The sequence below is a fragment of the Vulpes lagopus genome, chromosome 19 (assembly GCF_018345385.1).
Source record: "Vulpes lagopus strain Blue_001 chromosome 19, ASM1834538v1, whole genome shotgun sequence".
Taxonomy (NCBI): domain Eukaryota; kingdom Metazoa; phylum Chordata; class Mammalia; order Carnivora; family Canidae; genus Vulpes; species Vulpes lagopus.
In genome coordinates, this window is record NC_054842.1 from 7149900 (window position 1) to 7164164 (window position 14265).

General features: G+C 42.8%; 1 protein-coding gene across 3 annotated transcripts in view; it reads right to left on the minus strand.

Moving 5' to 3' along the window:
* The window catches only part of TRANK1 (tetratricopeptide repeat and ankyrin repeat containing 1), a 106158-nt gene that overhangs the window by 79393 nt on the left and 12500 nt on the right, over positions 1–14265 (minus strand). For 2 of the 3 annotated variants that reach the window (XM_041734431.1, XM_041734429.1), the window contains exon 2: positions 1303–1434. In XM_041734431.1, the coding sequence (XP_041590365.1) occupies positions 1303–1433 (131 nt within the window). In that variant the 5' untranslated portion in view covers position 1434. Of the gene's footprint in view, positions 1–1302; positions 1435–4527; positions 4576–14265 lie in introns of all 3 variants that reach the window. The other variant, XM_041734430.1, reaches the window with a different exon arrangement.

Sequence of the window (14265 nt, forward strand, 5' to 3'; positions counted from 1 at the left end):
GGCCAAGGTGTGCAGACAGCCACCCAAAGCTGAACAAGGCAAGGAAATAGATTCTCCTCTGTAAAAGCCCAGCTCTGCTGATGCCTCAGTTTTGGCTTCATGAGACTCATTTCGGACTTCCACCTCTAGAACTGTAAGGTAATAGATATGTATTGTTTTAAGCCACTAAATTGTGGTAATGAGCTACAGTGGTAACGAGGAAATAAGACATTATGTGCCTTTTTCACACATTCTCTCATACGTGTTTAGGGAATCTTCCAGAGGCTACACATTGTATAATATCGTACTGGATCGCATGCAGAAGCAAATATGAGAAGTCAGATGTCTTCTATTGAGACAGATGTTAGAGAGCTCTGCAAAAATGAAAAATGTGCCACTCTCACAAAATTTTTGGGTTTGGAAAATAAGCTTATCTTTCACATTATCACACATCTATCACATTACGCTTATATTTCACACTTATCTTAACACATTAAAATGTGTTACCCAGGGATCCCTGGGTGGCACAGCGGTTTGGCGCCTGCCTTTGGCCCAGGGCGTGATCCTGGAGACCCAGGATCGCATCCCACATTGGGCTCCCGGTGCATGGAGCCTGCTTCTCCCTCTGCCTATGTCTCTGCCTCCCTCTCTCTCTCTCTCTCTCTCTCTCTCTGTGACTATCATAAATAAATAAAAATTAAAAAAAAAGATTTTATAAAATGTGTTACCCAGGTTAACACAGAATGAGCTCATTATTGGCATTTTAAGTAGGTGAATGAATACATATTTTAAATTTATCTCAGTTCTAAGTTCAAATCCAGGCTACACTGATGGCTACAACTTACATAAACAACAGCTTTCAGGGGTCCTCTGTAGTTGTGAAGTGTGTTATGTTCCTAAAATGTTTGGGCACAGGTTGACTTGAAGCTGAAGGGGCAGGGGAGAGGTGAGCCTGAGCCCCCCTGGGGTACACACTACCATAGCCAGGGGACAGGTGGCACAGATAATCAGGAAAATGAAACAAATGACAGCTGAGAGCTCGGGGACTTGGATCCTCCCAGGAACTTTGATTCCCACCACCAGACAAAGGGGAAGTTCTCCAGCATTTACCAACAGTCTCCCTGTGTTTCACTTTCTGTTTCTCTATGATTTAGTCTTCTCTGTGCCATTTCTGAGCTCATGCATAGGAAGTGGGAAGAAAGAAAACAAACTAGGCAGTGTGATACGAAATGAGAAGAAAACAGAAGTGACAGGGTGAGTTTCCATTTACTTAAAAAAAACAAAAACAAACACCGAGGGTGGGGAGTAAATCCCAGCACTTACCCCCACTGGTATAACTGCAGAAGAATCTGGATGGCTTCATCATACTTTCTGATGGCCAGAGAGAAGTTCCCATTCTTTAGAACCTGGTTGCCAGATTCTTTGAGCAGCTCAGCGTAAGCTGTGGGATCCATCCTGTGGGGAGACGGAGTTAAGGCTCTCTGCCAAGCCCCGCGTGGGGCCCCGGCTCTAGCCCTTCACGTCTGCATCACTGGGAGTCAGAGAGGCAGTTTGTTCACTCTGGCCCCACCCACCTGCCAAGAGCACATCCTGACAACGCCCCTTGCCGCCAGGGGACCAGGACAGGGCATCTGATGAGACCATTTCTCCCCCAGTTCTTTTCTGACCTAGGTGGCAGCGACCAGAGGAATGCCATTTCTTCAGGCACCGAGGGAGCAGGCTGCTGCCACCCACGAGGCAGCTTACACCCCTTGGGTAGTGTCCACCCCCAGAAGGGGCAGCTGTTCTCCAAACTGGCACTGTTGTTCCTTTCTTATTTACCCCCTGTTATGGCTCAGAAGGAGGCACTGTCCTCACTGTTCAGATGAGGAAATGGGCTCACTGAGGTTCAAATCACTTTGCCCAAGGAGCTGTTAATGGCATTCCCCGGTTCTGACCTCACGTCTAAGTTTCTGCTCTTGACCCCTGCGTTAGATCGCTTTTTGGTACAAGAAAAACTCAGTGGACAGTCCTTGCATTCTCTTGGGAGGGGGAAAAGGCAGTGCTGAAGGCCTCCGTGTACAAGGGCCTAGGACACAGAGCCACAACCACTGCCTCTCCTGCCCTCCTCCCTTCCTTAAACACTATGAAATAAGCCTCAGAGTATTTGTCACTCAGATTACTTCTTTCAGGTCATGACTTCTGTCTTATTCATTTTTGTAGCCCTACAGACTAGCATATGATGGGCACTCAAATATTTGTGGTGTAACCGATTGGAAGGCCAGCTCCAGAAGGTTGCCTGTTATGGATTCTCTGTGGTGTGGCCTGAGAAGTCAGAGACAGGTGCCCAGAGCCCCATCTGCCTACGGAGTCCAGGAGTGTTTGCTGAGCAAAGGTAGTGGAAAGGAGAGGTCTTGGGAAACCTCGAGAAGGAGCCACCAAGGAGGCAGAAAAAAGGTGGGACTCAGAAGAGATGCCCCTTCACATCTCCTCCTCCCAGGAAAGGCAAGGTGGGAAGGGGAGTCTGGATTATGAACAAGGACACTTCTGGTGTTTGCATATGCCACACAGCTGGGAGTTGGGGGGTCACATAATCCATTGGAGGGGTCTAACATTATTGATCTTAGATAATGATTATTATTACTTTTATTGTTTCAAATCTTGGTGTAGGGTTCTGGAACAGGGGGAGCAGCAAATCTAAACAGATACAAGTGATGGCCTATTTTAAACCCATATGAGCTTACTGAGGATAGGGTTTTGGAATGGCAAAACTGTGTTCCACAGCCAGAGCTGTATCTGAATTGAGGCTCACGGTTTTTAAACAGGTCAGAGTACAAAATTTCACCCATACTTTCCATTAAATAATCTCTCAATTCCATGGCTCAAATTTATATAAAGATGATGGAGTTGAACATGAAGAAATGTTCAAGAATTGATTGACTACAGATGTAAACATGTTTCTCTTCCAAGTATTGTCAGCTATGTATCCAGTTTTTTAAACTGGCCATGATTGAGCAACTAGGAAAAAGAAGTCACCATTAACCACTGACAGATTAATATGCCTCTTTTAATTTTTTTATTAAGTAATCTGTATGCCCAACGTAGAGCTCAAACTCATGACTCTATGATCAAGAGTTGCATACTCTACCGACTGAGCCAGCCTAGCACCCCCATATGTCTCTTTTAGAAATACCTTTCCAGTGCAAGAAAAGGCCAAGAATTTGTCCAGAATGTGTAAGGCCCTAAACACACAATTCACATAGGAATACAAATAATTTCTAAATATATGGAAAATGAATAAACAGGATCCCCCTCACTGATGACCAAAGAAATGAAGAATTACAACAAGGTGTCACTGGAAAATACTTTTAAAAATGACCTCAGATGTTGGGGGCTGTCATATGCTGTTTACAGGGGAAATATGCTACATCATGGATAGATTTAGTCTCATAGATATTTACCACAGTGAAAAAGTGGAAATAACTCTAAGTGTCCTATAACCCATAATGGATTTGAATCAGTTATAGAATATCCATATGGTACAAGACCACACAGTTAATTCAAAAATCAAGTTGTAAAAGAATACGTAATGATTGGCTAAGTTAGTAAATGAAAAATGCAGCCTACACAAATAGGTGTATAATCCCAAACTGAATTTTTTTTAAGATTTTATTTATTTACTTGAGAGAGTGAGACAGAGAAAGAGCCAGCACAAGCAGAGGAGGAGGGAGGGCAGAGGGAAAGGGAGAAGCAGACTACCTGAGGAGAAAGCCCGATGGGGGCTCGATTCCAGGACCCCAGGATCATGATCTGAGCAGAAGGCTGACGCTTAACCAACTGAACCACCCCGGCACCCCCTAAATTGAATTTTAAACACCCCCAACATATTAAAAATATGCCAAAATGTTAACTAACAGCCACACCATTGGGATTAGGCAGGGTTTTAATTTTCCTTCTAGTGCTTTTCTGAATTTTCAACTGTTCTACAATGTACACCATTAATAATCAGGACATAAATGTTATTAAAATGAGACTGTTTAAGGGCTTACTGAAGAATGCAAACACAAAACATTTCTACTGTATTTATACGTACAATAAAAACTATTCATGTCAGAATTTGGGGTATTTTTTATACTCCTCTAGACACAAAGAATGAGCTCTTAATGTTAGGTAAGCAAACATCAGAGGTATTCCTTTGCTTGTTTCTGCTTTTTCTTGGTAAAAATCATGTCGCAGGAAATAGGGGGATTGCCAACCACACAGAAGGCTTTTTGCTTAACAGGATTTATTGGCAATCACATTCTCATTACAGGGAGGAATGCTTTACATCTCTTCCTTAGAACACAGAGGGCTCAGCTGTTGGATCTTTTTTTCTTTTTTAACAACTAGGCAGTCTGTTTACAGGATGAAATTGTTGAATACAAGTGGTAATGACAATGCTCTTGATATGTTCTGAGCACCTCCTATGTGCTCTCCATCAATCATGCCATTTCATTCTTACAAGAAAGCTCATGAAGCAGTCAAGATTGTCCCCATGTGACAGGGAAACTGGGGCTACTTGTCACTTACATGGAAGGTGGCACTGGAATCCAAACCCAAGTGGTGTGACTTTATACTCTGAAAAACCAAGACAGAGGGTCAAAGGTCAGCACCCAGTCAATTCCCAAGACATGTGATGATTTGGCTGGCACCCAGCGCTTACTTCCAGTTTCAGTGGTGGTATGAAAGCTAAAACTAGACATAGCTTCATTGCCGTGGTGCGGCTTTCATTCATTTTCACCATATCCTTATCAGAATTCAAGGTCCAGTTGTGGGGAGGTGTCGTGGGCTGCTCAGTTACACCCAAGGAAGTTAGAAACAAGAAAAATACAAATGCACTCAGTAGATTGTTAAACAGGCAAATCTGAAGCAAAGCAGATCCAGGTTGCTGTGGCTTTTATTACCTGCTGCATATTACACAGGAAATTCTATAACTGAATTATAGGAGCAGAGCAAAAACTGCAAACAGGGGTGGGCTTGGGGCCTTTAGTATGGGCAGAAGGAGGCATCATCTTCATACACTATTTGAGTGCCACCCAAAATCTTGATAGAAAATTCATTTTTCTTGTTTTTTTTGGGGGGGGTACTTTTCCCTTACTTATTAAAATCCTTTCAAAAGACCCCAAAAGCAGTAAATGATCTAAGATGAACTCTGAAATGCTGGGGATAGAGACAACTCCAAACGAGTCCAGGGAGAACAGTTCTTAAAACTGACTCCTTCCTACTCCCCATAGGAGAAAAGGCAGCCACAGACAGTGTGGGATAAAAATCCAAAGTCAAGAGGCACTTGAGTGGCTCAGTCAGTTAAGTATCTGACTCTTGGTTTCAGCTCAGGTCTTAATCTCAGGGTTGTGAGTTCAAGAACCATGTTGGGTTCCATGCTGGGCATGGAGCCTACTTAAAATAAAATAAAATAAAATAAAATAAAATAAAATAAAATAAAATAAAATAAAATAAAATAAAATAAAATAAATCCAAAGTCAGAACTCATTCTGGGGAGCCCAATTTGTTTTCTTTGCCATTCTTTCTTTTTTCCTGGGGGCAGAGACATAAATGCAGAAGCAAAGTAGAGATTTTCTTAAGAAACTCACTCACATTTTTATAAAAGGCCTGTGGAAAAGTATGAATTACTGGATCCAAGCCTTTCCTACCTGGGTATTTAAAGAGAACAAGAAAGAGCAGACCATTGTTTTGGCCCCTCTCAGCTGTCTCACCAGCCTGCCCCAACCCATCAAAGCCCAGCTCAGTGACCTGCCATAAACCCAGGGTTGTCCCAATCCAGCCAATCCCCTTTATCAATCAATTTTAAATTATTCCACATCAATTTATAGCCTCATTTATCCCCAACTACATGTACACCAAAGTCAAGATGGTGATTTGAAAAGCAGCTGACTTGTCCAGCTCCAAACTGCCCCTATGAAATTTTATCCTAAAAGCCATCCATAATCCTAGCAAAAAAGTAAACACCATAAATAACTACCTCCCTGATATGCAGAGTCTCTTGATTGTTTTTAAATCTATGCCTCTTTTTGAAATATAACATTAGAGAATAGAACATTAGAATGTGGAGGGCGGAGGAGGGGCAAGATAACGGAAGAGTAGGGTCCCCAAGTCACCTGTCCCCACCAAATTACCTAGATAACCTTCAAATCATCCTGAAAAATCTACGAATTCGGCCTGAGATTTAAAGAGAGACCAGCTGGAATGCTACAGTGAGAAGAGTTCGCGCTTCTATCAAGGTAGGAAGAGGGGAAGAAAGAAATAAAGAAACAAAAGGCCCCCAAGGGGGAGGGGCCCCGCGAGGAGCCGGGCTGAGGCCGGGGCGAGTGTCCCCAGGACAGGAGAGCCCCGTCCCGGAGGAGCAGGAGCTGCACCAACCTTCCTGGAGGAAAGGGGCCCGCAGGGAGTTAGAGCAGGACCCAGGAGGGCGGGGATGCCCTCGGGCTCCCGGGGACACTAACAGGCACCTGCGCCCCGGGGGAGTGCGCCGAGCTCCCTAAGGGCTGCAGCGCGCGGCGGGACCGGAGCAGCTCGGAGGGGCTCAGGGGCGGCTCCGCGGAGGGGGCTGCGGGGCGGGAGCGCGAATCCAACAGCGCAGGCCCCGGAGCACAGGGCGCCGGGACACAGCCCAGGATCCGGCCTCCCCCGGGACAGGCAGAGGCCGGGAGGGCCCAGGACAGCGAGGACGCTCCTGCCCCGAGCTGCGCAGATCAGCGGCCCCGCCCCGGAGCCTCCAGGCCCTGCAGACGGAGAGCCCCGGAGCTACTGCGGGGGCTGACTCCAGGGCTGCAGAGCTGGCCCCGCCACTGCGGTTGTTCCTCCTGGGGCCTCACGGGGTGAACAACCCCCACTGAGCCCTGCACCAGGCAGGGGCAGAGCAGCTCCCCCAAGAGCTAACACCTGAAAATCAGCACAACAGGCCCCTCCCCGAGAAGACCAGCTAGATGGACAAGTTCCAGGGGAAGTCAAGAGACTTAAAGTACACAGAAGCAGAAGTTACTCCCCCGTGTTTTTTTTTTCTTTTTGATTTCTGTTTGCTTCCCCCACCCTTTTTTTCCCTCTCTTTCTTTTTCTTTCTCTTTTTCTTCTCTTTTCTTTTCTTTTTTTCTTCCTTTTTTTCTCTTTTCTTTCCTTCTTTCTCTCCTCTCTTTTTCTCCTTTTCCCAATACAACTTGCTTTTGGCCACTCTGCACTAAGCAAAATGACTAGAAGGAAAACCTCACCTCAAAAGAAAGAATCAGAAACAGTCCTCTCTCCGACAGAGTTACAAAATTTGGATTACAATTCAATGTCAGAAAGCCAATTCAGAAGTACTATTATACAGCTACTGGTGGCTCTAGAAAAAAGCATAAAGGACTCAAGAGACTTCATGACTGCAGAATTTAGATCCAATCAGGCAGAAATTAAAAATCAATTGAATGAGATGCAATCCAAACTAGAAGTCCTAACGACGAGGGTTAACGAGGTGGAAGAACGAGTGAGTGACATAGAAGACAAGTTGATGGCAAACAGGGAAACTGAGGAAAAAAGAGACAAACAATTAAAAGACCATGAAGATAGATTAAGGGTAATAAACGACAGCCTGAGGAAGAAAAACCTACATTTAATTGGGGTTCCCCAGGGTGCTGAAAGGGCCAGAGGGCCAGAATATGTATTTGAACAAATCATAGCTGAAAACTTTCCTAATCTGGGAAGAGAAACAGGCATTCAGATCCAGGAAATAGAGAGATCCCCCCTAAAATCAATAAAAACCGTTCAACACCTCGACATTTAATAGTGAACCTTGCAAATTCCAAAGATAAAGAGAAGATCCCTAAAGCAGCAAGAGACAAGAAATCCCTGACTTTTATGGGGAGGAGTATTAGGGTAACAGCACACCTCTCCACAGAGACCTGGCAGGCCAGAAAGGGCTGGCAGGATATATTCAGGGTCCTAAATGAGAAGAACATGCAACCAAGAATACTTTATTCAGCAAGGCTCTCATTCAGAATGGAAGGAGAGAAAGAGCTTCCAAGACAGGCAGCAACTGAAAGAATATGTGACCTCCAAACCAGCTCTGCAAGAAATTTTAAGGGGGACTCTTAAAATTCCCCTTTAAGAAGAAGGTCAGTGGAACAATCCACAAAAACAAGGACTGAATAGATATCATGGTGACACCAAACGCATATCTCTCAATAGTAACTCTGAACGTGAACGGGCTTAATGACCCCATCAAAAGGCGCAGGGTTTCAGACTGGATAAAAAAGCAGGACCTATTTGCTGTCTACAAGAAACTCATTTTAGACAGAAGGACCCCTACAGCCTGAAAATAAAAGGTTGGAGAACCATTTACCATTCAAATGGTCCTCAGAAGAAAGCAGGGGTAGCCATCCTTATATCAGATAAACTAAAATTCACCCCAAAGACTGTAGTGAGAGATGAAGAAGGACACTATATCATACTTAAAGGATCTATCCAACAAGAGGACTTAACAATCCTCAATATATATGCCCCGAATGTGGGAGCTGCCAAATATATAAATCAATTAATAACCAAAGTGAAGAAATACTTAGATAATAATACACTTACACTTGGTGACTTCAATCTAGCTCTTTCTATCCTCGATAGGTCTTCTAAGCACAACATCTCCAAAGAAACGAGAGCTTTAAATGATACACTGGACCAGATGGATTTCACAGATATCTACAGAACTTTACATCCAAACTCAACTGAATACACATTCTTCTCAAGTGCACTGGAACTTTCTCCAGAATAGACCACATACTGGGTCACAAACCGGGTGTGAACCGATACCAAAAGATTGGGATCGTCCCCTACATATTCTCAGACCATAATGCCTTGAAATTAGAACTAAATCACAACAAGAAGTTTGGAAGGACCTCAAACACGTGGAGGTTAAGGACCATCCTGCTAAAAGATGAAAGGGTCAACCAGGAAATTAAGGAAGAATTAAAAAGATTCATGGAAACTAATAAGAATGAAGATACAACCATTCAAAATCTTTGGGGTGCAGCAAAAGCAGTCCTAAGGGGGAAATACATCGCAATAGAGCATCCATTCAAAAACTGGAAAGAACCCAAATACAAAAGCTAACCTTACACATAAAGGAGCTAGAGAAAAAACAGCAGATAGATCCTACACCCAGCAGAAGAAGAGAGTTAAAGATTCAAGCAGAACTCAACGAAATCGAGACCAGAAGAACTGTGGAGGAGATCAACAAAACCAGGAGTTGGTTCTTTGAAAGAATTAATAAGATAGATAAACCATTAGCCAGCCTATTAAAAAGAAGAGAGAGAAGACCCAAATTAATAAAATCATGAATGAGAAAGCAGAGATCACTACCAACACCAAGGAAATACAAATGATTTTAAAAACATATTATGAACAGCTATACGCCAATAAATTAGGCAATGTAGAAGAAATGGACACATTCCTGGAAAGCCACAAACTACCAAAACTGGAACACAGAAGAAATAGAAAACCTGAACAGGCCAATAACCAGGGAGGAAATTGAAGCAGTCATCAAAAACCTCCCAAGACACAAAAGTCCAGCGCCAGATGGCTTCCCAGGGGAATTCTATCAAATGTTTAAAGAAGAAACCATACCTATTCTCCTAAAGCTGTTTGGAAAGATAGAAAGAGACAGTGTACTTCCAAATTCGTTCTATGAGGCCAGCATCACCTTAATTCCAAAACCAGACAAAGACCCCACCAAAAAAGGACAATTATAGACCAATATCCCTGATGAACATGGATGCAAAAATTCTCAACAAGATACTAGCCAATAGGATCCAACAACACATTAAGAAAATTATTCACCATGACCAAGTAGGATTTATCCCCAGGACACAAGGCTGGTTCAACACGCATAAAACAATCAATGTGATTCATCATATCAGCAAGAGAAAAACCAAGAACCATATGATCCTCTCATTAGATGCAGAGAAAGCATTTGACAAAATACAGCATCCATTCCTGATCAAAACTCTTCAGAGTGTAGGGATAGAGGGAACATTCCTCAACATCTTAAAAGCCATCTACGAAAAGCCCACAGCAAATATCATTCTCAGTGGGGAAGCACTGGGAGCCTTTCCCCTAAGATCAGGAACAAGACAGGGATGTCCACTCTCACCACTGCTATTCAACATAGTACTGGAAGTCCTCGCCTCAGCAATCAGACAACAAAAAGACATTAAAGGCATTCAAATTGGCAAAGAAGAAGTCAAACTCTCCCTCTTCGCCGATGACATGATACTCTACATAGAAAACCCAAAAGCCTCCACCCCAAGATTGCTAGAACTCATACAGCAATTCAGCAGTGTGGCAGGATACAAAATCAATGCCCAGAAATCAGTGGCATTTCTATACACTAACAATGAGACTGAAGAAAGAAATTAAGGAGTCAATCCCATTTACAATTGCACCCAAAAGCATAAGATACCTAGGAATAAACCTAACCAAAGACGTAAAGGATCTATACCCTAAAAACTATAGAACACTTCTGAAAGAAATTGAGGAAGACACAAAGAGATGGAAAAATATTCCATGCTCATGGATTGGCAGAATTAATATTGTAAAAATGTCAATGTTACCCAGGGCAATTTACACGTTTAATGCAATCCCTATCAAAATACCATGGACTTTCTTCAGAGAGTTAGAACAAATTATTTTAAGATTTGTGTGGAATCAGAAAAGACCCCGAATAGCCAGGGGAATTTTAAAAAAGAAAACCATATCTGGGGGCATCACAATGCCGGATTTCAGGTTGTACTACAAAGCTGTGGTCATCAAGACAGTGTGGTACTGGCACAAAAACAGACACATAGACCAATGGAACAGAATAGAGAACCCAGAAGTGGACCCTGAACTTTATGGTCAACTAATATTCGATAAAGGAGGAAAGACTATCCACTGGAAGAAAGACAGTCTCTTCAGTAAATGGTGCTGGGAAAATTGGACATCCACATGCAGAAGAATGAAACTGGACCACTCTCTTTCACCATACACAAAGATAAACTCAAAATGGATGAAAGATCTAAATGTGAGACAAGATTCCATCAAAATCCTAAAGGAGAACACAGGCCACACCCTTTTTGAACTCGGCCACAGTAACTTCTTGCAAGATCCATCCACGAAGGCAAAAGAAACAAAAGCAAAAATGAACTATTGGGACTTCATCAAGATAAGAAGCTTTTGCACAGCAAAGGATACAGTCAACAAAACTAAAAGACAACCTACAGAATGGGAGAAGATATTTGCAAATGACATATCAGATAAAGGGCTAGTTTCCAAGATCTACAAAGAACTTATTAAACTCAACACCAAAGAAACAAACAATCCAATGATGAAATGGGCAAAAGACATGAAGAGAAATCTCACAGAGGAAGACATAGACATGGCCAACACGCACATGAGAAAATGCTCTGCATCACTTGCCATCAGGGAAATACAAATCAAAACCACAATGAGATACCACCTCACACCAGTGAGAATGGGGAACATTAACAAGGCAGGAAACCACACATGTTGGAGAGGATGCGGAGAAAAGGGAACCCTCTTACACTGTTGGTGGGAATGTGAACTGGTGCAGCCACTCTAGAAAACTGTGTGGAGGTTCCTCAAAGAGTTAAAAATAGACCTGCCCTATGACCCAGCAATTGCACTGTTGGGGATTTATCCCAAAGATACAGAAGCAATGAAACGCTGGGACACCTGCACCCTGATGTTTCTAGCAGCAATGTCCACAATAGCCAAACTGTGGAGGAGCGTCAGTGTCCATCGAAAGATGAATGGATAAGGAGGGTGTGGTCTATGTATACAATGGAATATTTCTCAGCCATTAGAAATGACAAATACCCACCATTTGCTTCAACGTGGATTGAACTGGAGGGTATTATGCTGAGTGAAGTAAGTCAATCGGAGAAGGACAAACATTATATGTTCTCATTCATTTGGGGAATATAAATAATAGTCAAAGGGAATAGAAGGGAAGGGAGAAGAAATGTGTGGGAAATATCAGAAATGGAGACAGAACATAAAGACTCCTAACTCTGGGAAACGAACTAGGGGTGGTGGAAGGGGAGAGGGCAGGGGATGGGGGTGAATGGGTGACGGGCACTGGGGGTTATTCTGTATGTAGGTAAGTTGAACACCAATAAAAAATAAATTAAAAAAAAGAATGTGGATGTCGAGGCAGATCTCTCTTGAAAGTGATATTTAAAGCCAAGATCCAATAAATGAATAGTTGGGGTACTGAAGGGTAGTGCAAGGAGAATGGTATATGCAAAGGCTCTGAACTTCACAGTTCAAGAACTGCCAGGGGTAGGGGACAGAAGTAAGGTTGGGAAGAGGTAATGGCCACCAAGAGAATGACCTGCAATCATGAAGGCCACCTGAGGGTCCTAAAATTCATCTTAAATGCGATTGGAAAAGCAGCACTGTCCATTACAACTTTCAATGATGCTGGAAATGTTCTGTTCTGTATCATCCAATACACTAACTACTAGCTATTACACACTGGAAATATGGCTGCTACAACTGAAGAAATGAAAATTTTATTTTATTCAATTTTCACTAACTTTAATGTATATATCTAATGCGACCAGTGACTGCTACCCTGGACAGAGCTAGAGGGTTTTGAGCTGGGGATAAATTAAAAACTAACTGCATCGTGTTAGTCCCAGGCAAGATGGGGAGAAATGGGCCAATGGAAGACAGATTTAGGCTGGACTTCAGGGGAGGAAAGGGCAGGAAAAGTCGACTCCAAAGCTTTAAGTCAAATTTTACCATGCATTACAGAAATAGAAGCTCCAGTTTCAAACATAAATACATATAATGTTGAATTATCCTCTACCCATACACAGCCTGGTCCCTGAAGATAGCCCTTCTGATGACCCTGAACCAAATGAGGTGAAGTATGTGCTCTGTGAAGTACACAATGTTGGAAACACACCAAAGACTGAGAGTGGATCACCTGTGACTATCAGGGATGTAGCAAATAGAAATCTATTCTACAGAGGAAAAAACAAGTATTAAGAGAAAATCTTCTCTACCATTTTTAAATGATTTTATGAAACTTACCTAATTTTTAAAGGATGATACTAATGTGAGAGTAGGCAGACCAGTGGAACAAAACAATATCCAAAAACAAATATAGACTATGAAAAAACTTCACGTGGGATAAGGATGGCTTTTTAAGGGGCAACTGGGTGGCTCAGTTGGTTAAGCATCTGCCTTCCACTCAGGTCAGGATCCTGGGATCAAGCCCAAGGTCAGGCTCTGCTCAGCAGTGAGTCTTCTTCTCCCTCTCCCTCTGCTGCTCCCTTGCTTGTGCTCACTTGCTCGCTCACTCTCACTCTCTCTTGCTCTCTCTCTCTAATAAATAAATAAAATCTTCAAAAAATAAATAAAAATTTTAAGAAAAGATAGTTTTTTAATAGATGGTAAAAGAATGAATCACTTTTGGTATAACTGGCTGAATATCTGGAAAAGAAATTAAATTTTTATCTTGTACCATGTGGTAGGCTGAACAGTAGACACACACGCCCCTACCAAAGATGCCCACACCCCAAAGCCTAGAACTTGTGACTCTGTAGATGTAATTTAAGATTATACACCTTTAGACAAGGATATCATCCTGGATTACCTGGGTGAGCCCAGTCTAATCACATGAACACCCAAAGCATGAAACTTTCTCTGGCCAGAGTCAAGAAGATGCTAGAAGAAGACAGGAGAGATGCAACAAGATGTGGAACTAGAGAAAACCCAGATGCATCACAGACTTCCTTGATGATGGAGAGGAGGCAACATCAAGAAGAAGGTAGGTGGCCCCGGAACCTGAGAGAGACCTCTGGGTGATAGTCAGTAAGGGAACAGGACCTCCAATGCTACAGCTGCAAGGAACTGGATCCTACCAGCAATATGAATAAGCCTAGAAGGTGCTTCTTTGCAGACCCTCCCAGTAAAAGCCCAGTTAGCCAATACCTTGACTTCAGTCTTATGGAACCTGCCAAGTTAACCCAGACTTCTGACCTACTGACAGTGACACAATTCATTTATGTGGCCACCAAGTCTGTGGTTGTTATGAGAGAAATAGAAAACCAATACAAATTGTGTAATAAAAAGCACAGCAACATAAAGAACCTCAACAATAGTATGATGAACAAAAGAAGCCAGACTCAAAAGAATGTATATTGTGTGATTTCACCTCAATGACGTTCTAGACCTGGCAAATCTAAGAAATGAGAACAGTGGTTGCCTAAGGAGGGA